Here is a 21,988-nt window from a genome sequence, read left to right on the forward strand (position 1 = left end):
TCAGCTCTAATGGTGCTGCTGAGACCTGATCTATGATACTACAGTGTTGGGCAAACCTCCTTAGTGGGTCATGGTGTTTCCAGAATTGTGCACACACAACCCAGAAGACTGAACAATGCTGCATTAAAAAGCAAAGTAAGAAACAAAAGCAGTGCATTTCAAGTTTCAGCCTCTTGGAGGGACCAAAGAGTATCCTGTCTTTAGAAATACCACAGAAAGTTAAAAAAAAAATAATAAAGCTCATCCGTGAAACTAATACATGTCCTGCTTTCTGCCTTCCCCTGGGATTCATCCCTCTCTGCCCACTGCAGGTACCTGCACCCTGGCACAGTTCTGCGTGGCTGGGCTGAGCCACCCTTCCTTGGGCACTCAACAGAGAAAGGCCCTACAAACATACAGAGGTGTCATTCTGCCTTTGGCAGACCTGTGCCAGGCCAAAAAAAAATAAAGGAAGCAAATTTTTCTGAGCCATGTGTGAGTCTCCCCTGAAAAAGGGAGAGCACGTGCCCAGCAAATTAGGACATCCCATCAGCAGCAGCTCTCACCCCTTGCCCAGAGGCACACTGGCACACTGTTTGCCAAGAGCCTACTTTTCTCGGAAAGTGTCCTGTTTTCCCAGGTCACCCTCCTGCCTGAAAGAGGGATGGTCAGCTTGCAACATGGCCAAGCATCCTCACCCACTTCTGTTTGGGAATAGCAGCGCAGAGCCCAGCATCTCAGTTTCACTCTGAGGGGTAAAACCATCTGTCCCCCAACTGAGCTAAGATGCAGCCATGTGCTGGGCACAGCCTAACCTTTCTGCAGTTGGAAAGCGAGTTTTACAAAGGGGAAATGGCAACTCGATGGGGAGCTGGTCAGCATCCAGGGCCAGTCCTTGAGTGTTCCCAGGCAGCTGCAGCACACCAGCTTCAGTCAGTCATACTCTTCACTTAGGTTGCATGCTTTCAAGAGGTTGAGCCCTGCAGTTTTGAGGCTGGCTTGACCAAACCGCAGCAACCCTGCGATCCCCAAGGGTGGGTGTGTATGTGGGGGGGTTAGTTTTCCTCCAGCAGGGCTGCTCCAGCTGGCCCAGTGCCCTGGGCTTTACCACAGAGCTGTACAGACAGAGTTTGGGAGTACCCTTGCTCAACTAGGGACTTATCATTATATTGGAAGGAGGAGGCCCTGTCTCTGGGGACTAGATTTCATCCCCATCTTTCTCTGACCTTTTTTTCCTGGGCTAATTGACACTTCCCTTTGTCCCCCATTCCTGTGTCTCAAAACATGGGGTGTGATGGCTTCTCAGAATTAGTTATTGTTCTTTGGAGAGATAAAGTCTTCCTGCAAGCCATCTCCTTCACAATATAAGGCTTCACATGCCTTATAGGCATGGCAGCCCACCCTCTAACCTTCATCCCAAATCCCTTTATGTGCCCAAGAGGCCAGAGGAGCTTTGGGATCAGATGGTCAGAGACATCTGCTAGCCACTCCTCCAGCCTCCCATGGCCCCATGCAGCTGCATCTAGCCTAACCAAGCGTTGCAGGAATCTGGCCTGTCTCTCCCACCAGCCAAGAGTTTGACAACCCAAAGCCACCCTTTCCCAAAGCCCCAACCCAAAGCCCCATTGCCTGGAGTGAACCAGTCCCAGCACAGATCCTGACCTTGCGCAGACCACATTACATGCAGGGCCCAGGAACAGCAGGTTTGTTGTTCCCAAAGGACAGAGTTGCCCCAAATCGAGAATGGCTACTGTTGGTTCCTATCCTCTTGTCCTCTTACACTTTTGGGAGAGGACAGGCTATTGGAAGCTCACAGGACTTCCCTCGCTGGTCTTGGGAACATGAAGAGGTGTTTTTCAGGTAGTGTCAGCCTGATGGACATTGCACAATGCAAGAGAGATGAAGGCTGGTGTTCAGTGAGACTGGATCCCTCTAGCACAGTTCTCTGGCCTTCCAGGGGGCTGCCATTGGACAAACTGCAGATATCTGGAAGTGAACATCAGTCCTGGGCTCTCTGCTCTTTTCTTTCTCATTCAGCTCCAGGGCTGTGCTTGGAGGGTCTGAGCAGCAAGGACAGATGCTGGGTCCTGCCTTGGAGGGTCCTTACCTGGTGGTCAACCCACTGCCTTGCCCTGGGGGGTCCCTGCAGGTAGGCAGTAAACCCGAGGCAGAGGTACCGGGAACAGGTAGCCCAGAACATGTGGCTGGGCAGCCTGGCACCAGGGTGAGAGGCTCAGCCCCAATGCCAGTCAAGAGATAGTGTTGGCACTGGTGTGACAGGCTCCCAGCACAGCCAGGGAGCAGGAGGAAAAGGGAGTGCAGCAGCAGCAGAAGTCCTGCATGAGCCCCCGTCTCCTCCCCAAGCCACCAGCTACATCACCGGGATGCTGCACGGCTCTGTATCAAGGCTCAGCAGTGGGTGTTTTGGCCAGAGAGATTTCTGGAAGGTGCAAGGTGGTGTCTGTGGTGTCTCTGCCCTGCGTGGGGTCTGTGCAGGACTGGTGGAAGGAAAAAAGTAGATAGTGATGAAGCAATGGTGAACTTGAAGGAAGGCCAACTGAGACACCTGAGAAAAAAAGCAAGTAATAAAATCCTGGAGAAAAACAGCTCTCCGCGCCCAGCCGAGCCCACTCCTGGAGCTGCCAAAAAGGCATCCTTGGCTCAGAGGTAAGCAGTCATAAAATGCAGGGAGATACTTCCCAGGGAGGGAAGGTTTTACCTGTCAGGCAAGTTCATGAGTACCCTCGCCCACCAGCTGGGAGTGTTGAGCTTGGCGGGCAATCATCCCACCGCAGCCTTCAGCACAGCAGGAGGAGGACGAGGAGAGGGGGAAACACAGCCCTGTTTCCTCTGTGGCACCCAAGCCAAGAGACTAGCTGGGCCATTCTGAGAGGGGACTAACCCTCAGGGAATGTGGGTTGGGCTCCTGGGCCAAGTAGGGTAACCTCCTATGATCAGTGAGGAGCCAGCTCAGGAAGACTGAGTGCCTTCGCAGGTTTTGGCAGGCTGCTTGTGTTTTTGGCCATCCTCCTTGGACCCAAACCTTCATGGCTGGAGAAGTGATTCTGTCCACTCATAGAACTGTCCCCCAGCAGCCTGACCTCACCAGACCTGACAGGTCCTTCTCCCAGCTACAGCTCTGTCTCCTGTGCCGCTCATCTCTGCTTGTGGGCACAGGTCCTCATGGACTTGCTCAGCAGGTAAAACATTCCCTGTCCACAAAGCTGAGCTCGTGCCCCCAGGGCAGCTGAATAAAACACCATGTGGGGCAAGGCTGTGTTCTGCTCTCTGCTGTTTTTCCTTCCCTTTCCCCCAAATAAACAGACCACCACAAAGAGAAACAAATGCCTTTGTTTTCCAGGCGGGAAGGACTGTCAGAATGGCATGTCTCCCTGGATCTTGTTAGGGGTTAGATAAGTCCCTGAGAGCTACAGGGAGCTCTGTCACACAGCACAAGTCCTTGCTGACAGTGCTATTGTTAAGAAGGGGTGCATTTTGGGAGGGCTGGGGCTTTTGCCCCCTGCTTGTTTCTCTCCAAGAAAGTCACGGCTGATGCCTGCTTGCCCAGGGAGACTTCCCTCCCTGACAGCTGTTATCCTGAACAAACAGTAGCTTGGCATTAGCCAAGGGGTGTGGAGGGAGGCCCCAGTTTCTGGACCTCTCCATGTGCCCCTGGGCTGGCAGGCACTTCGTGGGGTGCCAAAACTCTAAAGAAGTGGCCTCTCTCGTGGCTGCCTAGCACCAAGCTCATGCCACTCCAACCCAACATCTGCACCCCACCATGGCCCTTGGATTGCTCCTGCCAGGAGCTCTCAGGTAGCAGAGCCAGTGAAACAAGTCCAGGATGCTCACCCTGCCTGCTATGGGGGACGCCTCACCCAGAGCTTGGCTTATGGCTGGGTCCTGCAAAGGTCCTGTCCCTTTCAAGGCAAGTTTACACAACAGCAGACCCTGTAGAGACGCAGCTTTCCCTTTAAGGTTACATTCTTATCATGGACTTGACCTGGGGACTACTCTCATCTCCCCATCTTCCCTTTGAATGGGAGGAGGTGCATTATACTACAACTTGAACCTGCCTGACTAAATATAGTCAGTGTAGAGACCAGGAGAACCTCCCTGGTTTTCCCTGTTTGCTTTGATGGGAATGCAAATGATGAATCCCAGCTGTTACCTGCTTCTGGAACAAATGCCTGAGGGCCTTGAGGCCAGTACCTCTTAGATGTCCATGATTTTTGAAGATAACCTATCCTGCACAAGGAAACTTTCAAACAGTGCAATGGCCCTTGGCCTCACAGTGTATCTGGTGAAGCTGCTGTGGGCTGAACAGACAACATGGACATGCCCCACAGATTAACTGCCTAAGGGATATAGAGGGTACCTCCAAAAATACTTGACTGTCCCTTAGCTTCTATGCTGGGTGAGAAGAGCAGGCTTCATTCTCATGTGAGCAGCTCTTGCCACTGAATCATTGGCACACAGATGCTGCAAGTGAATGTCCATCCCTCTTCCCCCAGTTTCCAGCTGTGAAGAGGAAAAGAAGAAACTGATCCTACTCCCTTCCAAAACATCTCTCAACCAGTAGCCCATAGGCTAAATATGCTTCATAAAATCCTCAAAGGTGTCCCACAGAACAGGCTTCCCACCCATGCACATAGCCAGGCAGTCAGTTGGCATGTCAAGATCAACCCTTTCTCCAGCAGATGTCAGGAGTTTGTCAGTGTTCAGCCTCAATGTCCATCATAACAAGAGCAAGACTACAATCCTGTAGAACAATGCCATGTTGTTTATTTTGGTGTTAAATGCATCAACATGTTTCCTTCCCTTCTCTCAAGTCACACAGTTCTACTGGGACATGAGCTGGTCCTTGGCTTTCTTCCAGAAAAATGACACGGACCTCTGTTTGGGAAAGGGTGAGGAGCCTGAGTGATTTCTGCCCAGGAGTAGATGACAGAAGAGAGGGAGTGTCTGTGCTGCCAGTGCTGGGGGAGTGTGAGCTTGTGTTCCTGACAAATGACCTACATTACCACCCCACCAGCTGCTGTTGTGAACCTGCCCCAGCTCTGGATCTGTAGGAGGGAACCAAGGAGATCCCAAGTGTGGATCCTACCTTTTGCATGAGGTGTGAACAGTCGACACGTGGACTGGACTAAGCACCAAAGGCTGACTCTTCCCAAGTGCTGCAGGCTGGCAAAGCCCAGTTTTGGTGTCAGTGGGGTGCTTCAGCACCTGCTTTCTGCCTAAGAAGCAGAGGAAGCTGGAGGATCTAGAGGTGAGGAAGAGCAGGCCCTGGGGTGTGGGTGATGGGTGGACGTGCTTGCTGACAGGGGTAGAGATGGCTCTGCAAAGGGCTTCCTTGGAGAGATCCACTTGCAAAAACTCCCAAAAGAGTGACACAGCCTCACCACAGCAGTGATGTGTGTGTGTCCACCAGCTCCAGAGGGTGCCTGGGCCCCCTTACAAGGGGGTGGGAACAAACAGCATTACTGGGGATGACACATCCCAGTGCTTTCCACAGCCTCCAAACTGTGATAGCATCAGAGTAGCGCCCTGCTCTATCCCCAAATAGCATGAGCCTCAGGCAAAGGAGGGTGCCAAGCCCTGCCAAAACACCCTCCCATTTCATCAGCCGATCCTGGCAGATAACAGAGAGCTTACTAGGGTAATTGCTCCAGCTGGCTGTAGGATGGCAGGCAACAGCTGCCTAACAGAGATCATTACCACCTAACTGTCTGGAGCACAAGTGAGCAATGACACATGTTACTGAAACCCCCAGGGGAGTTCTGGGGGACTGGGGGTTCCCAGTCAAGCAGTAGAGGAGAGTCCCAGGCTGCACTGACTCTGGGGCGCTGTCCCTGTCAGGAGGATGCATCCCTGTCAGGGAATGATGAGCTGTGCTACCCATAAGAACCCCATGGAGGGCAGCTGCATGTCTGCCCAAGGCACTTCTCTTTTCTCCAGCCCTTCCTGCCTGGCAGGGCCCCATTCCCCCTTGGAAAGGCCAAGTTGGTCTTTTGCCTGCCTTGCCTTCCACTCAGCTGTTCTGGTGCCATGCAGTCCCATGTGCTTTGGATGCTCTCCAAGCACGAGATATGCCCCTAATGCTGGCTCGTGGGCTGGCTGCAGACGAATGTATTTGCCAAAGCAGATGCAATGGCCCACGCGGGGTACGGCTCAGCAAGAAAAGCCCAACATGCTCCAAGCTCCCTGCCAGTCTCACCTCCTGAGCATCTCTGGTGCTGTTTCTGCCACGTGTGGAGACTAATATTACAGCCCACACCCTAGGGTACCACTTCCCATGCACAAAAAAACCAAAACCAAACAAAACAAAAAACCAACAAAAACCCCCGCAAACCCACACGTGTATTTTCAGGCTTCTTGTCATTCCTGCCAGAAAAGCCTGTTCATGGCAACCCCTTTCTTCGAGATTATCATTCCACACTGGTTTTTACACACATTACTTGCTGAAAAATGTCATGCAGCTGAGTTTCGGTCTCAAGGGTGTGCAGGAGAACGTGCCTGTGTTTCATGAACATACTTCTGAGCACTGTTTGTTGGAAGAGCTGAAACCAGCATCTGGGTTGCTGTAACATGTTCAAACACAGCATCCACTTACAGTTTGCATATTAAGTACAACAAATAAACTTCTGCCCAGTACATCTCAAAAGTCTCTTTAACAGACAAAAACCCAAGACAGGGAATATGCCTCAGCAGGTTGTTTCTAGGCCTGAAATAGACTCAATAAATGGCACTGCAAGGACACCAATTTGGGTATTACAGCAGTGCAGAGCCGGTGGCCACAGTCAGTCAACAGCCTGCAGCTCTCCTGCTCCAGCACACCTGTGACGAAATATCTGACCCTCACGCATGGAGCTGCATTTGCTTGCTCTTGAACTTCCAGCACTAATGAGTAGCACAGGAATCATCCTTAGCGTCAGATTTTAGCACAATATTACCTTTCTATCCTGCAGCGGTGGTGCTGGGCTTATGTTGCAGGCCCTCTGGAAGTCATTAGCCAATGTCCAGACAAGCGGTGGCAATGTTTTCCCCTCTATAGTCAGCATTTGCTGAGCTTGCAGCTCTGCTTTCGAAACATGTAATTTCTTACAGGTTAGTTTGAAGCCTTCACTACAGTGCCTGCACAGCCTGCACAACACATGCTGCCCTCCAACTCATTTGCACTTCTACCTTTTCCATTCTTTCTCTTTCTTCCACTTGATTTATTTAAAGAAAATTAGAAATTCATGCCACCAGTCAGAAGTTGATTTTCCATTTTTTTTAAAATAAGAAAAATATTATCAGCTTCAAAGTGAGTGGAATAGTTGTATGGCATCCATAATTGTACTTTGCCTACAGAAGAACTTAAGATTTGCTCCATTCACCTTCCAGTTCTCCCCAGTTTGCTGTTCCCCTCTGGCTCAGCAGTGACTGCCTGCCGTGCTGCAGGGCTTTGCTTAATCTGCATTTGCAGCTCTTGGAAATACTCTACGTGCAGCAAGTCCCTGGTCTGGTCACTGAGAGCGACCTCTCTGTGTCAAAACCAAGAACGTGCTTCCTAAAGCATCAGGACGCCTCTCTTTGACTTGCCTTTGCTGTGCAGCCCTGGGCCAAGTCCCCTTAAACTGAAAAACAGATGGCCTCAAGCCTTCCCAACCAGTCACAGCCTGGCTGGGATTAGAGATCTGCTAACCGCCCTGCTCCAGCCTCACAGTCAGGATCCTTCACGTCCAAGTTAACCGAAGGCTTTTGTGCTGTGTTGTCAGTATTTCTAGCGCTATCAGGCAAGGAGTCTTCCTTCCTGTCACCCCAGCAGAGAGAGGAGCTAACACATGACAGTAGGTGGCTTCTCACTGTTCTCACATGCCAGAAGGGCACTTGAGCAGTTTGGGCCAACCATCTCCATGGGCTGACACAGGTTGATCCATGTTGCCCACGCTGCCCAGCACCCAGCTCCCTCCCTGCCTTCCTGGCCAGAGTGCTGGGTCCATTGCACAGCCACAGGGACACCACCCAATCAGCAGATAAGAAGCACTCCATTCCCCAAGTCCTGCAAAGCCCCGCTGGCTGTGTCCAGGGAGGGTTTACACCACAGAGATGAGATGAAGCCCAATGCGAGCAGCCATGGGTGTGGGGGAGGAGTTGGAGTGCATGGATTTGGGGAACTCCTAGGATGCACACATCCCAGCGTCATTAGGGTGAGGAGTCATTCCTGCTTCCCCAAGCTGTAACTTCAGGCTCACCCAGATAAATCACTTTGTTCAGGTAACCTTTGATAACATTTACAGGATTATCTTCACCACTTGGGAACATATTTCCATACTGATTTAATGAAAGCAGAGATTCTGGAGTCAGCAGAAGTTGGAGCCTCACAGACGGCTCCTAATCCAGGAAATTGGATGTGGTTGGAAATGTTTCAGCAGTCAAAGCTTGGGAGATCCTGCTCGTTCCTGATGTGAGGCTCCATGTCCACAAGATAATAAATCTGTATTTAGAACACCTAATCCTGAGTTTAAAATACCACAGGCCACATAAAACTAAGTGACTGAACAGGTACAAAGGTTCTCTCTCAGTGGAAAGATGTTGAAAATCACTGAAAAAGTAATTGCAGCCAAAACAGGCTTTTGCCAGCTGAAGAGCACTCTATACAAGTGGATTTCGGTCACGTAGTCCACAGGCTTTTCAGCCAGGCCCTTTCCCATTCCTCCAAGGTCATCACTTGGGATGCCCTATCTATCACTGCATCCCTCACAAGCAGACTTGGGGGCAGATCTTCCCTCTTTTGCTTCAGACACTTGCCTGACTGGGCTACTTCTTTGGCAGCTGCCAAACCACTTTGGTTAGAGCCACTCAACTGCTCAGCCCAGTGTTTCAACTCAACCTCAGAACTTGCAGTAGCCGGACTCCAGCCCTCAGCACGCAGGACCAGTCTGGGTATGCTGAGGCATACCAATGCCTATCAGCTAGACCAGAAGGCATGCCCGAAATCAAAGCTACTCACAATGATGAAACTCACTTTTGGCAATCATATTTCTCCCTTCAGCCTAAGCTACATTACAGCTTGGAGGTTGGGAGGTGTGAGGATGTCCATGAGGAAAGTTGTGAGCTTGAGAAAACATGCCATCTCAGCATGGAGAGATCAGCAAGGGCTCTTTGGGTATCAGGGAGAGTATAGGAAGAAGGCTGAGGCCCTGGGAGAAGAGCTACAATGAACATCATGAGCATCCCTAGCTACAGATAGGGATGGTTGGTCCCTTCTATGGGAATGATGGGTCACAGCCACCACCGGGGGATGAGTTCAGGCCCCAAAGTCATCAGAAGTTCTTTGAGGACCGTCTGCAATTGCTCACTGTACAAGGGCAATTTGCACTTTCCAAGGACAAGTGAGCAGATAGGATATTGTGCAAGGAAAGGCTAGGGAGAGGGCAGCAAGTTGCTCCCAGGAGCCAGGCTGTCTCTGAAGCACAGGCCACACTGGAGGCACACAGGGTCAGGACCTGAGTGGGATGCCTACCTCTAGCGTAGCACATGCTTGGTAGGGTGATTTCTGGCCTTGCACACGTGTGCTGGCTGTGAATTTGGGCTGTCCCTGTCATGGCAGCTGGCTCTCCTACACCCCCCTTTTCCTGATCCAGTCCTGTCCAGGGCACAACACCCGTTTGGAGAAACCAGATGCAGCTGCAAACACCACCTGCCTCACCCTCATGACCAGAGGTGAGGTACTGCTGAAACACTACCTCAGAGTCATTACTCCTCTCTCCACACTTATGGCTCCCCCGGCCAAGAGTTTGGCATGGACAAGGGCACAGTTTGCAGCAACAACATCACATCCAGTCACTCCTTTGGACTCAGCAAAGAAGATCTTTGATTCTGAAGTTACAATGCAGATTCCTGACTCTCCCTCTAATACAAAGTTAGGATTTGCAATGTGATGCAGGAGAGCTCTCCTGGGAGGAAGGGTGAGGAGAAGAGCCCTGTCCCACTGTTGAGTTCCCAGATAGCAGGATAAGGCCATGACAGCAAGATCCCCTGTGATCTGTCCTCATTTGCTCATCTCAACCCTTTGCAGACTGAATGGGCTGCTAACCTTCTGGCACATCCCCCAGCTGGCTGATCTGCTGCACACTGATAAGGAACAAAGTAGCAGGAGGTGAGGATTGCCAGCTCTAGCCAGCCTGGCTTGCCCTTCTTAACCCACAGTGACTCTTCTTATACCACATTGCTCCTGAAAATAACAGACAAGCACCTCTGTGTCTTCAGTGTGGTGGAGCAGCTGCCAGTACACCTGGGGACATCATCTCTGCCTGGTGTGCCACAAGGGTGAGCTGGGACTTTCTGTCCCCTGAATTCAGCCATACCTTGTGAGGACACTGATGTTAGAGATTTTGATTTTGTCACCTCATCATGGTGTCTCCAACCCAGAGGTAAGAAGGTAGACATGGCATTGTCCTGATGGAGGGGGCCTGTGGCCTACAGGCAATGGGACATCCCATGGCCCCCTTGCCTGTGGTATTATCCTGTTGTGCTTAATGCCGTTTAATTCAAGGTTCCTTGAAATCCGTCAGAGACACCTGGACTTCTATCAGACAAACACAGGCTGCCCGAGGCAGACTTAAGACTGAAGGCTGAATTTTCTTGATGTGAATAGCCCTTCAAGCCCTTGTCTGGAATGGCATTCTCTCTTTTGTTACCATCTGTTGTTCTTTTGATGGTCTCTAATCTTCCCAGCAGCATTTGGAGGAAGGTCCCTGGACAGGCATGACTCAAGCACCTGGTGGCTGCTAAGATTCTGCAGAAAACACAGAACCTACCCCATACCTTTTAAATGACCCTCTCAGTCTCCATCTCTACATGAGCAAATATTTACATACTTCCCTTCCCTGTCCAACATTTTTTGCAAGGGAACAGTCCCTTCTAGTCCAGCCCCTAGACTATGACTTCAGCCGCAGCTCATGTACTTGAGGAGATGTCTGGGGTTTGGTCTCAAAAAATCTTGGATTTGAAAGGAACTGATTTAATTACACACACATCCTAAGCAGAGGGAAGCTGACTCCATTCACTTTTTCTCCTGCTAGCACGGAGAACTTCTTCTCCTGCACCACATGACCCCTCTATCAGGCTCAAAGGCTGAACCCTGAGGCAGGTTACCAGAGGGAGAAAGAGGGACCAGGCATGTTAGAGCAGAGAAGACCACTTTGGCCTTTATTCCAGCCCCTTTGTGTCATGGGGTGATCAGCAACCTGGCCAAAGTCTGAATCCTGCACCTGCCCTCCCCAGTTCCAGCAGGCAGGAAGGTCTCCCTGCTACCTCTGATGGCACCAACTGGAAATAACCAGGAGTGCCAGCCTCTGAGGTCATACTTAGGCAGGTAAGAGGGCTGGGGGCTATCACATCTTCAGCAGAGGGGGAACTGATGGGCCTCATGGAAAAGGAAGAAGAAAGTGTTTCACTGAGTTTCAGTTCTGGGCCTCTTAAGGAAGTCACAGAGTGTCTTGTGATTTAGAGAAAAATATGCAAGACAAGGAGAGCTCTAAGCCACAGGCTTGGCACACTGCCTGAATTTTTCCCTCCTCTTTCAGTGTAATTACAGTTGAGCCATGTAGTAATTGGGTAACTTTTTCCAAAGGAATCCTTTCAGCCAGAATGAATCATACTTGCCACAAAGAGAACATGGAGGCAGATAAAAGACATATAGATCCTATGGCTTATTGTGACAGAAGCATTTTGCCCTCATCCCCTTCTTCCTCAGCCCCCCAGCTGCATTCAGGGTAGGTGCAAGAGCCAGGCAGCAAGTTTTCTTGGATAATTCCTCCCCAACCTTCCAAGGTAGCTTCCTCCTGGTTTGCTGTGCCCTACAACCAAGATGAACTGCATAGTTTTGAGGGTGTCTATGGATTCTGTAGAAAAAGGACTGTTTTCCCTCCTTTTGGTTCCTGTACCTACAAATGCTGGTGGTAAGGGCTGAATCAGCAGCTGGACGGCCTCTGGGGACAGAAAGGCTTGATACTGCAGCGGGGTGACCCTGGATCCAGAGTCAGTTCTCTGCTCTTGGGGTTTCACCTGGACCACAAAGAGTTTCTGAGGCACTGTGTGTGCTCAGTGACATTTCTTCTGTTCCAGACAGCCTGAGCTGAAGAGCCCAGCCCTCCCCCCAGACCCTTCCTGCCAAGTCTCAATTCATCTGACCCTTTTCCATGTGGGATAAAAGCCTTGGATAGTAAAACATTCATTATAAAACTATTTTCCATTGGATTCATGGCCACACACAGCTGGATCTCCTCCTGGAGTGGCCCGCAGCCCGCTTGGAAGAATTGCGTTAAGCATTTTGGAGAGGCGGTTGAGCGAGGGTGGGAGGAGGCAGCTCTGCCTGGTAGACCCTCCCTCCCCCCTAAAAGCAAGCCCTGCCACGCTTCCCATTGGTGCCTGAGGTGGAGAAGGGCTGGGGCAACTCAGTTCTCCATCTATTTAAAGGCAAGGGTGGGGCTCTGAGAGCTACTTGCCTGGGACTGTTGCACATCCGTGGAAAGGAGCGTTATCCTGCAGAGCAGCACCATGTCTTGCGTGAGTAGAGAAAGGGATGGGGCAGCTTTGCTGGAGGTGGTGCTTCATTAGTGGGGCTGTGGAGAATGTGTTGGCTTGGTGTGAGGGTGCTTGTGCTATCCTACTCCACCTGCACATCAGCCCCTGTGTCAGAGGGTCTGATAGAGCTGGGTGCCTGCTGCTGGGGGTAGAAGATCCCTGCTGCATGCCCTATAGAGGGGCGGCTGCTATTTTGTGTTCTGAGAGGAGTGGTTCTTTGCCCCTGCAGGATCTCTTTGGGGAAGTACTTGGGGGGGGGTCCTTGTTGGGTTGGGCCCTAAGCTGGGGTAACCTGTTTTGCAGCAGCTCGGCTCTGGGAAAGCAGCTGCAGTAATCTTTATTGCTGTCTGAGCATCTTCTCTGGGCAGCCTTGCTGCTTGCTTCCTGTCTGAAGTTTTCATTAGTCACCGTATGGTTATTTCTCTCTTTCTTGGAAGGAATGTGCTTTACAGAAGTGTTCTTCTGTGAATGTCAAGGACTGCATTCAAATATCTTAAGATATTTGAAGAGAATGGGGTCAGGCTCTTTTCAGAGGTGCCCAGCGACAGGGGAAGGTGCAACAGGGGATGGGGCAACAGGCACAAAATTAAATATCAGTTATATCTGAATATGAGAAAAAACTTCATCACTGTGAGGGTGACAGAGCACTGGGACAGGGTGCCCAGAGAGGTTGTGAAGTCTCCTTCTCTGGAGATATTCAAAACCCACCTTGACATAACCCTGTACAACCTGCTCTAGGTGAACCTGCTTTAGCAGGAGGGTTGGACTTGATCTCCAAGATCCCTTCCAACCCCAAACATTCTGTGACTGCTGGAGAAAAAGAGTGATTACACTTCTTTGATTAATTTATCTTTCCTGAGGCTGAAGGTGATTAAGCAGGTATTGTCCCAAGTGCAAACTTATTTATTAAAGTGGAATGGGAAAAGATTTTCAGTTTTCTTGGGGTCTTGCCTTTGCTGCGATAGCAAATGAATACAAATAGGTTTGCCAGGAAATTTTAGTCCTAGAAAGAAGATGGGGAAAGATGAGTATGTGGAGCAAGAGAATATTCTTGCAAATGCTGAGCTACAAAAAAAAACCCAAATCTCCAAGCCCTTGGGAGCTGGGAAACAAGGTATCTGAGCCCTTTGACCTGGGCAAGGCTTGAAGTTCAAAAACATGCTAGGGGAAGGGACTGGAGGCTCCATCCCTGCCATCCATGCCAGCCAGACTTGTACAGGATGATGCGAGACCCACAAGGCACACAGGTGTGTTTGGAATGGGGTGGGTGTGATGGGAGAGTGCAGGTACTTACACTTCATGTCTGCGAAATACAGATATGCTGATGAGAACAGCAGGAGAAAGGTTGGGAAATTGGGCACATGTCCCATGTGATTGAGGTAACTTCTCTGGGATGTCCCTGATGCAGTGCCCCAGGAGGAAGGGAGTTTCCCTGTCTCTCCATGGGCCCAAAGCAATGCATCCTCTTGCAAGGCAGCAGGGAGAGCTGCCAAGTCAGAACAAGTGAGCCAGCAGGTACTCAGCTAATGTCTCTGCCTCAATGTTCCCCAGGGACCAGTGTGCACCAACTTGGGTCTCAAGCCTGGCCAGCGCCTCACTGTCAAAGGGAAAATCGCACCAAATGCCAAGAGGTAAGCTGTGCTGTGCTGCCCAGGGATGGCCAGGGCACCACACTGAGTAGTCTTCTGCTGGTGGGGAACAAAAGGAGTCTGTCCCTTGGGTAGGAAAGGAGAAGGGGTTAACACCATCAGTGCTTCCCCGTGAGTCATCACCTAATGCACATTGCAGACACAGTACTGCCAAGGGGCTAAGCCAAAGCAGATGTGAAGCTCCAGCTGCACGCACTGGCAGTGACCACATCCTCTCTAGTGCAGGGTAAAGGAAACAGAAGCTGTGCCTATACTGAGATTTGGGTTGAGATCATCCACTCAGCCACATCCTTTGCCCTGCACGAAGATGGCCCAGGAGCAGGGGCACCATAATGGTGGAGTTGCATCTCATGTGCTGGTGGGGAAGGAAGGAGGAAAGGTGGCGAGCAGACAGGTTGGCTTAAGTGGAAATATACTCCTAAATGTGCAGGAATTGGGGTGCCTGGGGCCCCCACCAAAGCCTCTGCAGCAATCCCAAGCCCTTGTGCAGGTCTGTGGCTGATGGAGCCCCTTGGCAGGAAGTAGCCACTGAACCAGCACTAGCAGTGTTCCAGAAAACAGGTCCCAGCATTTCCCAGTGCCTTTGAAGTTTGATACTGTCAGAGTGAAGCCTCCCAGGCTTTCTCTTGCCAAATAATATGCCTCCTCTCATCTGGGTAAGAGGCCTAGAGGCAAGGTGGATGCTAGGCTAGGAAGTTTCTTCTCACTGCTGCTGTGGATACTTCGGGATAGCTGACCATGTAGTAATTATTTCAGCTGCCTGCAGGACGGGGAGAAGACAGTGGCTGTCAGGCACCAGCTAACTGTTTGGGGCTGAAAGGAAATCTGTGGAAAGCAACTGACACCTTGAGAACTGCTTTGGGTGCAGGATAACTCTCCACTCAGAGCTCTGTGTGCTGAACGTTCAATACTATGGTAGCATGTTTCTCATTACCTTTTTTTTTAAGCAGTGTCGATGTCTGGGTTTTTTTCTCTGCAGCTTTGTGATGAATCTGGGGAAGGATTCTACTCACCTCGGACTTCACTTCAACCCCCGTTTTGATGCTCATGGTGATGTGAACACCATTGTGTGCAACTCCAAGAAGGTGGAAGAGTGGGGTGCAGAGCACAGGGAGACTGTCTTCCCTTTCCAGAAAGGGGGCACAGCAGAGGTGAGGCATGCATATATATATATATATGTACACACATATATACTCTCTGTACATGCTCTGGTGAAAGGAGGGTGTTTGACACAGGACACTCAACTGCAGGGGCTGTCTCAGGGCTGGCTTCTCCTGCTTGGCCAGTGCCACCACTTAGAGCTCTGAGCGTGATGGAGGGTGGGGATCAAATGTGCAAGCTCCATCTGGCTAAAAGGGATATTACTATTGAATGGAGCAGGGAATAGGCATCTCTTGGGAGACCAGAACAACACTTCTACTGTTGAAGAACAGGTTATGCTGCTGAGCATGTTCACCCTGCAGAGTGGAGGGTGGTACAGGGAAAAGGCTTGAGGGTGTCTTGGCAGAAACTTTTGACTTTTCTGTTTGTCTTGTAGATCACTTTTGGTGTCAACCAAAACGATGTGACAGTCCACCTGCCAGGCCACCAGTTCACATTCCCTAACCGGCTTGGTCTCGCTGTCTTTGACTACTTTGATACACAAGGGGACTTCACGCTCCAATCCCTCAGCTGGGAATAACTTCCTCTGATGCCTCCATGTCAAAGATGCAGAAAAAACGATTAATAAACAGGAGTTTTGGTCTAGCCAGTCTCAAAATCTAATTTGTTCCTGCAAGTCATCATGGGTTGGGCACCTTGCTGGAGGAGTGGGTGGATGAAGGTAGCCAACTTTAGGTACTATAAGTGGTGTCATCCATGTACAATTGTGTCATCCTTGGCCATGGATGGAGAAGAGGGTGAGGATTAAAGATGGAAGATGGAAGTTAAAAAGTCCAAGGAGATCCTCAGGATGAAACGCTGGGGCTAGTTGTGACTGGGAGGGAGAGTGAAAGGGTCTTTTAAACAAAGTCACCCACTCTTGAGGTCTGGACTGACACCTTACCCTGCCCGAGTAAAACTGGTTGATTAAATCTATCTCTCCCTAAATTAAGCATCCCTGGCTGGCTTCAGACAGCATTCAGTTGCTGTGCTAGGTAAACCTGGCCAGGCATGGAGTGAGAGGAAAGTCTTCAGTTGCACTAGCTTTGGCTGTACCCCTCTGAAGAGGCTGGTCCTACTCATGACAGAGCTCTCCTATGTCATCTTGGGACCTCTTGCTACTGCGTGGAGACAGCAGTAGAAAAGGCTGCCTTGCTGAGTGTGGCAGGGTATGTAGAGGGCTTCTCATCCAAATCCTTTCTTCCAATAGCTGCAGAAGCACAAATAGTGTTGTGTTGTGGCACTTGAGGGCAGTACCCTGGAGGAGTCTGGTTTTATTCTGCCCTGAGTGCTTTGCCTGGTCCATCCAGAGCTGGGAGAGGTAGCAATGCCCAGCTGGGGCGTGGGATGCTAAGGATGTGTGCCCTATGCTTTTGTTACCCCTTCCCTCACATTAGCCCAAATGAGCCTGAGCACTTCTCAGTCTAAACGGAGGCTAGACTCTGAGGAGTCTGAGATGATGAGGCATGTTTGATGTTACTGCATAGCTGCCTTGGGGGCTCTCCCAGTCTGATGCTACCTTGGCAGCAATGATTACTGCTGTTGGGCATGCTGTGCCTGCTGGGCATAGGAAAGGTGGGATCTGCTGTTTCCACAGTGCACAGCTGTTACCAGGTGTTACCTGCTACCAGGTAAGTCTGGGATAAAAAGGCCCAATTTTTGTGTCCTCACATTCAGGCTTGGCCATGAGCAACACAAAGCACTAACAATTTGATGTCCTACAGGATTCCCTGCAGGCCTGGCTCTACAAATCCCATTAAAGAGTTGCAGAGCAGCTGGAGAACAGCAGCAGCAGCACCTCCTGTTCTTCATAATTTATGAGGCTCTGCCAGGTGCTGTGTCCTAGGTACTCAAGCAGAGGGAGGCTAAGTTGCTAGGAATTGTGGGGCTGAGGAGGAAGAGAGATGAGAGCTGAAGATGAGAGCTGAGCTGAGAGGCAGGAACACTTGGGGTGTACAAGCAACTTGAGGCTCTGCAGCTGGATCTCACTGAAGCCCTGTGTTGCCCAAAGCCAGTCTACTCTGGATGATCACATCACACTCTTTAGGGCTTCATCTATAACAGTACATGTGACATTTGACATTTGTCACCCTGTGCATAGGCATAGCTGGGGGACAGTATAGCTTGGGGACTCTTCCCATGGGGTGATAGGGATGAGGCCATCCTTTGTGGAGAAGAGAAGAGTTTAGTTGTATGGAATTGAGCCATGCTAGGCTAGATGACCTCAAGGCAAGAGACCTGGCCGAGTTTACACAGTGGTCTTGATGCAGTCTGGCAGACTGGGGTACATTTAGTAGACCACAGCAGGGCTATGGTGCTGGTGAGGTCACCAAGAGCTGTGACAATGGATACAGAGTGGAGCTCTCTCCTTGCAGCTTTCTCTGCTGGGCTGATCTTGAAAGCTAAGCAAATGTGCTGACCTCCCTGAGCTGTACTTCGTGGAGATCTCACAATGCCTCTTAACTGCACTTGGCAGTCTTTCTTTAGAAAAACTCTTCAAAGATTTTTTCACGAAGGGTGGATGAAGAAAACTGAGTGGTAGCTTTACCACAGGAGTACGAACCTTAGTCAGGTCTCCTGCCAGCGTGGCTGCTTCTTGAAGTGACTCACTGCTCCTGTGAAATCTATGACTCACTGTTGTCCTGACTTTGTTATGGCTTGGCCCGTTGCTAGCGAGGAGGTGAGGGGTGGCGAGGGTTCCCCAGCTGTATAATTTAGATGTATCAAAGCTGACTGCTCCCTTCCACCCACTCCCCAGCCTTGCGCAAGGTGGAGGCTCGCATGACGGACTTGAGGATGGAGTCAGGAACCCCAAGACAAGCATTCTCCCCCTCCCCACAGATGAGCAGGATAAGCATCCATGTAAAGAGGAAGGCACTGCAACAACGATAGAAGACACTGCATCCTACCATGGAAGGTGATGCACTTTTATTTCTTGACCTGACCCCAGACAAAGGCCAGGAGATGTGCCCAACCTGGGTCACTGCTCACCCCTCGCTTTCCCTCAGAGACCCTGACAACTCCTTGAAAGTCAGGGGGAGGCTGTGGCTTCCTGCAGCCTGCCGGGAGGGTGCTGCAGGCTGTGCCATGCCCATCCCACTGTGGCCGGGGCGCCGGTGGTAGCTGCTGGCAAGCAGGGTGTAGAGGAAGGGGTTGACACAGCTGTTGCCATATGCCAGGCAGGTGACACCGAAGTTGAGGTAGGCCTGGGCAGTGGGGCCGATGCCCAGCCCATCCTTCTGGTACAGCCCAGCCAGCTGCCAGGCCCAGAAGGGGAGGAAGCAGGCCCAGTAGGCCACCACGATGGCAGAGATCCTGGAGAAGAGCCGCCGGGAGGGGGCCCGGCTGGCCATTGGCAGCCCCAGACCCCAGGCTGAGGCCCGGTATGCCCAGCCCAGGCGGGTGTAGACGATGCCCAGCACCACACCGGGTGCCAGGATGCTGGTGGTAAACAGCACTGTCAGGTAGAGCCGGAAAGCTGCTGGTGTCCAGGTGGGGATGCAGATGCGCTTGTGGGGCCTGTCCCCCTCCCGCAGCTGGGTCATTACCATCATGGGGGCTGTAAGCAGGAGTGAGAGGAGCCAGAGGATGGCACTGGCCAGTTTGCGGTAAGCATTGCTGACCCGCCTGGCCTGCAGCGGCCTCACCACCGCCCAGTACCTCTCCAGGCTCATAGCGGTCAGAAGGAAGATGCTGGCATGCATGGTGAGGAGGTCCAGGCTGAGCAAAAGCCTGCAGCCCACATCCCCAAAGAACCAGTCATGGGCAAAATAGGTGCAAACCACGAAGGGGATGGTGGACAGGTACAGGAGGTCAGCCAGGGCAAGGTTGATCACATAGACCCCCAGGGAGCCTGCTGAGTAGCCCACCACCCTGCCAGAGGCCACTGCCACTGTGTAGATGTTCCCCACCATCCCAGTGAGGCACATGACCAGCAGCACTGCACCCAGTGGCCCCGTGACCAGGCTGTCCCCTCCCAGGACACTACTGTCATCACCCCCACCGCTGCTTTCCTCCAAGAAACTACTAGGATCCTCTCCAGGCCTTGCGCTGATGAAGGAAGGGTTGTAAGACATCTTTGAGTAGGGTGAGCAAGAACAAATCAAACTCTCAGAGACCTGTTCCTTCTCCACTCACTGTATGGGACACGTCTAGCCTTAACAGCAAAGCAGTCAAGGGAAGAATGGCGAGAGTTCATCAGACATAGACAGGTTATCCAGAGAAGTCTATTCCTCACCTCCAGCTGCCCAGTCCATTTTGCTGATCTTGTCCATCACAAGCTGTGTCCGGTTGTTTCCCTTAACCATCAAAGGGCCAAGAAGGGGACACTGCCCTCCCCTTCAAGACCAATAGGTACAAGATAACTTCTGCCAGCCAGAAGGAAATGTCTCTTCTCTTTACCAGCTCCTCATTTGTTGCTGGGCCCGGGGAAACCAGCAGACTTGGTGAATAAGCGGATTTCTGCTCCCAAGTCTGTGTCCTCTCAGCTTCGACAGACTCTGGAGAGGTGAGCTCTGCCCCCTGAACCAACCCCTGAGAGCTGCCTTGACCACTGCATGCAGGAATGTGTCTGACTCACAGCTTCACACACCAGTGCGAATGCAGTCCCAGTTTATACTGTGCTTTTAGCCACTAGCTGAGGAGCCCTGCTGGCTCCCTCCTCTTTCTGACAGACATGATTTCTTCCCCTATATCTTCCTGCACTTTTCTCCTGCTCCCTCTTCCTCCTCGTTATTATTTCCCTTTCTTTGTCCCATTTCCCCTTGCATACTTGTCCTCATTTGAGAGAGGAGACAACTGAAAGACAAGACTCTCTAATACGGTAAGGAAAGGGAGAAAGCACATGATGTTGTAGCTTTAGAAGGGAAACAAGGGCCAGCCCTGGAAGTGCAATAGGCAGGGAGCAGCCACACTGCTCTCCTTGGCCCTTAGCCAAACCAGGCAGAGAGAGTCTGTCCCCCATTCCCTCTCAGGGACATCAGGGCCCTTTGAGCTGTAGACAATCGATGTAGTCCCCAGTTTGCAAGCAGGCCCATCAGATGGTAGGACATCTCACATTTTCTGTCCTGGGCCCTGTTCCACCCTTGCTCTCCATCCAGCAGGAAGCTCCTAAAGACTCAAAGGGCTTGATATTTTAAACCTAGTCTTTCCTCCCTCTCCACAAAGACTTCCTCCTCCTCTAAGCTTTCCTCTCCTTCCCTCCAATCCCCTCACAGCAGGGGGCAGAAGCCCATTAGGTAGGCACAATCACCTTCTAGCAGGACATCATCCTGTGACACTGATGCCAATGTTACCCTGCTCTTTCCTTGCCCACATCTGAGCCTACTCATCTCAAGGAAGACACGGTGGGACAGAATTTGTAAAGCAGAGAGCATACTAAATATGTTCTGCTGTTAGTTCACAGGGGTTTTCAGGCCACTCTAGCCACACTCTTTCGCATCATTAGTGTATTAGCTTTGTTGTGGCTGAGTCAAATGACTCTGCTCATCTCCATCAGCAATAACTCAGCAGCAAACAGGAGAAGGAAGCATCCCATCGGTACTCCCCTCACTGTGCAATGGCCTTTGTTTTTTAGGAAAGTCATGTTCCAAACTGGGAGAGATCAGCAAACTGCAGTGAACATACACTGTTAGGTGGATATTTCCATTGCGCCGTGGCAGCAGCATGAGTGATGCTGCTCCTCATCCAGGAAGTTGATACTCCCAGCAGATTGTGGTAGTCTCAGCACAGAGAGGGGTCCCCAGAGAATCAGCAGGGGACCATGACTTTGCCCATTTGGCTCTGATGGGAATAATCACAGTCCGCATGCCCCAGGAAATACAATGAATAGCTATGGCTCTTTGCTCTGACTGACTGTGCTTTTTTTTCCAAGAAATGACCTCATACCTTAGCAGTTAGCAGGTCAGCTAGTTTTGGAAGTTAAACTAAATTAAAATGGGATTTTTTTCATTTATTTCTTTAAGAGCTAATTAAAATACTGGTAGTCTCATTAATTCTAGTTAGCTCCCCTTAATACACAAGATACCTTCCCTCACACTGCTTGTGAAAAACTAAACACATCAGACACTACAGTCACCAGCAGAACTCAGCTGATCCTTCCATTATGTGAAACACAGCTCTCATAGGGGAAGCTTTAAGAGATAAGCTTTAAGACAAGACCCATGGGTTGATGTAGTGTTTTGGGCTGTTACTAGAAGAATGTGAAAATACAATTTCCCTGTTATACTACTGCATAAAATAATATGTATGTGTGATATACAAGATAAATGTATGTAATGTGTAGGTCCTAATGAAAGTGCCAGGCCTTTGACATACAGAGAACGAGGGAGCAGAAATCCATGCATTACTATATTCAGACACCAACCCCTAGGCTCTAGTAGAGTCAGACTCTGAACTCTATAAATGCTGTAAGTTGCTTTCCGCAGGACCCAACTTCTCTCCGTTGGTTTGACTAGAGACTCAAGCTGGACAGCTGAACTTCAGTGGCATGAATATCCCTCACAGTATCTTCCCTAGGGCAGTATTCTGCCTCCCATCACTTTTTGTTATGTGCGCACACACACACATACATTATCCACACACTCAAATGTATATTCACACATTATTTTTAGATGATCTCTTAATCTCCTCTGTAGCAATCAGAGGAC

The 21,988-nt window shown here is 50.7% G+C and overlaps 2 protein-coding genes across 2 annotated transcripts; one reads left to right on the top strand and one right to left on the bottom strand.

Annotated features, from left to right (window-relative positions):
- The first annotated feature begins 12,403 nt into the window (after positions 1 to 12,403).
- Positions 12,404 to 15,947, top strand: LGALS1 (galectin 1). The gene is made up of 4 exons (XM_064655058.1): positions 12,404 to 12,534; positions 14,104 to 14,183; positions 15,181 to 15,352; positions 15,739 to 15,947. Exons 1-4 carry the CDS (start codon positions 12,526 to 12,528, stop codon positions 15,880 to 15,882), a joined length of 405 nt encoding a protein of 134 aa, XP_064511128.1. The 5' UTR covers positions 12,404 to 12,525; the 3' UTR covers positions 15,883 to 15,947.
- Positions 15,624 to 21,965, bottom strand: LOC135414355 (urotensin-2 receptor-like). Its single transcript, XM_064655053.1, has one exon. The coding sequence runs from the start codon at positions 19,415 to 19,417 to the stop codon at positions 18,329 to 18,331; it is 1,089 nt and encodes a 362-aa protein (XP_064511123.1). The 5' UTR covers positions 19,418 to 21,965; the 3' UTR covers positions 15,624 to 18,328.
- Positions 21,966 to 21,988: the final 23 nt, after the last annotated feature.

Source organism: Pseudopipra pipra, chromosome 5, assembly GCF_036250125.1.
Source record: "Pseudopipra pipra isolate bDixPip1 chromosome 5, bDixPip1.hap1, whole genome shotgun sequence".
Lineage (NCBI taxonomy): Eukaryota > Metazoa > Chordata > Aves > Passeriformes > Pipridae > Pseudopipra > Pseudopipra pipra.

Bases quoted from the DNA above. Each gene is read 5' to 3' on its own strand.
- LGALS1 (XM_064655058.1), top strand. The intron at 14,184-15,180 runs GTAAGCTGTGCT...TTTTCTCTGCAG, and splicing joins ATCGCACCAAATGCCAAGAG to CTTTGTGATGAATCTGGGGA. The intron at 15,353-15,738 runs GTGAGGCATGCA...TTTGTCTTGTAG, and splicing joins AGAAAGGGGGCACAGCAGAG to ATCACTTTTGGTGTCAACCA.
- LOC135414355 (XM_064655053.1), bottom strand. From the start codon at position 19,417: ATGTCTTACAACCCTTCCTTCATCAGCGCAAGGCCTGGAGAGGATCCT.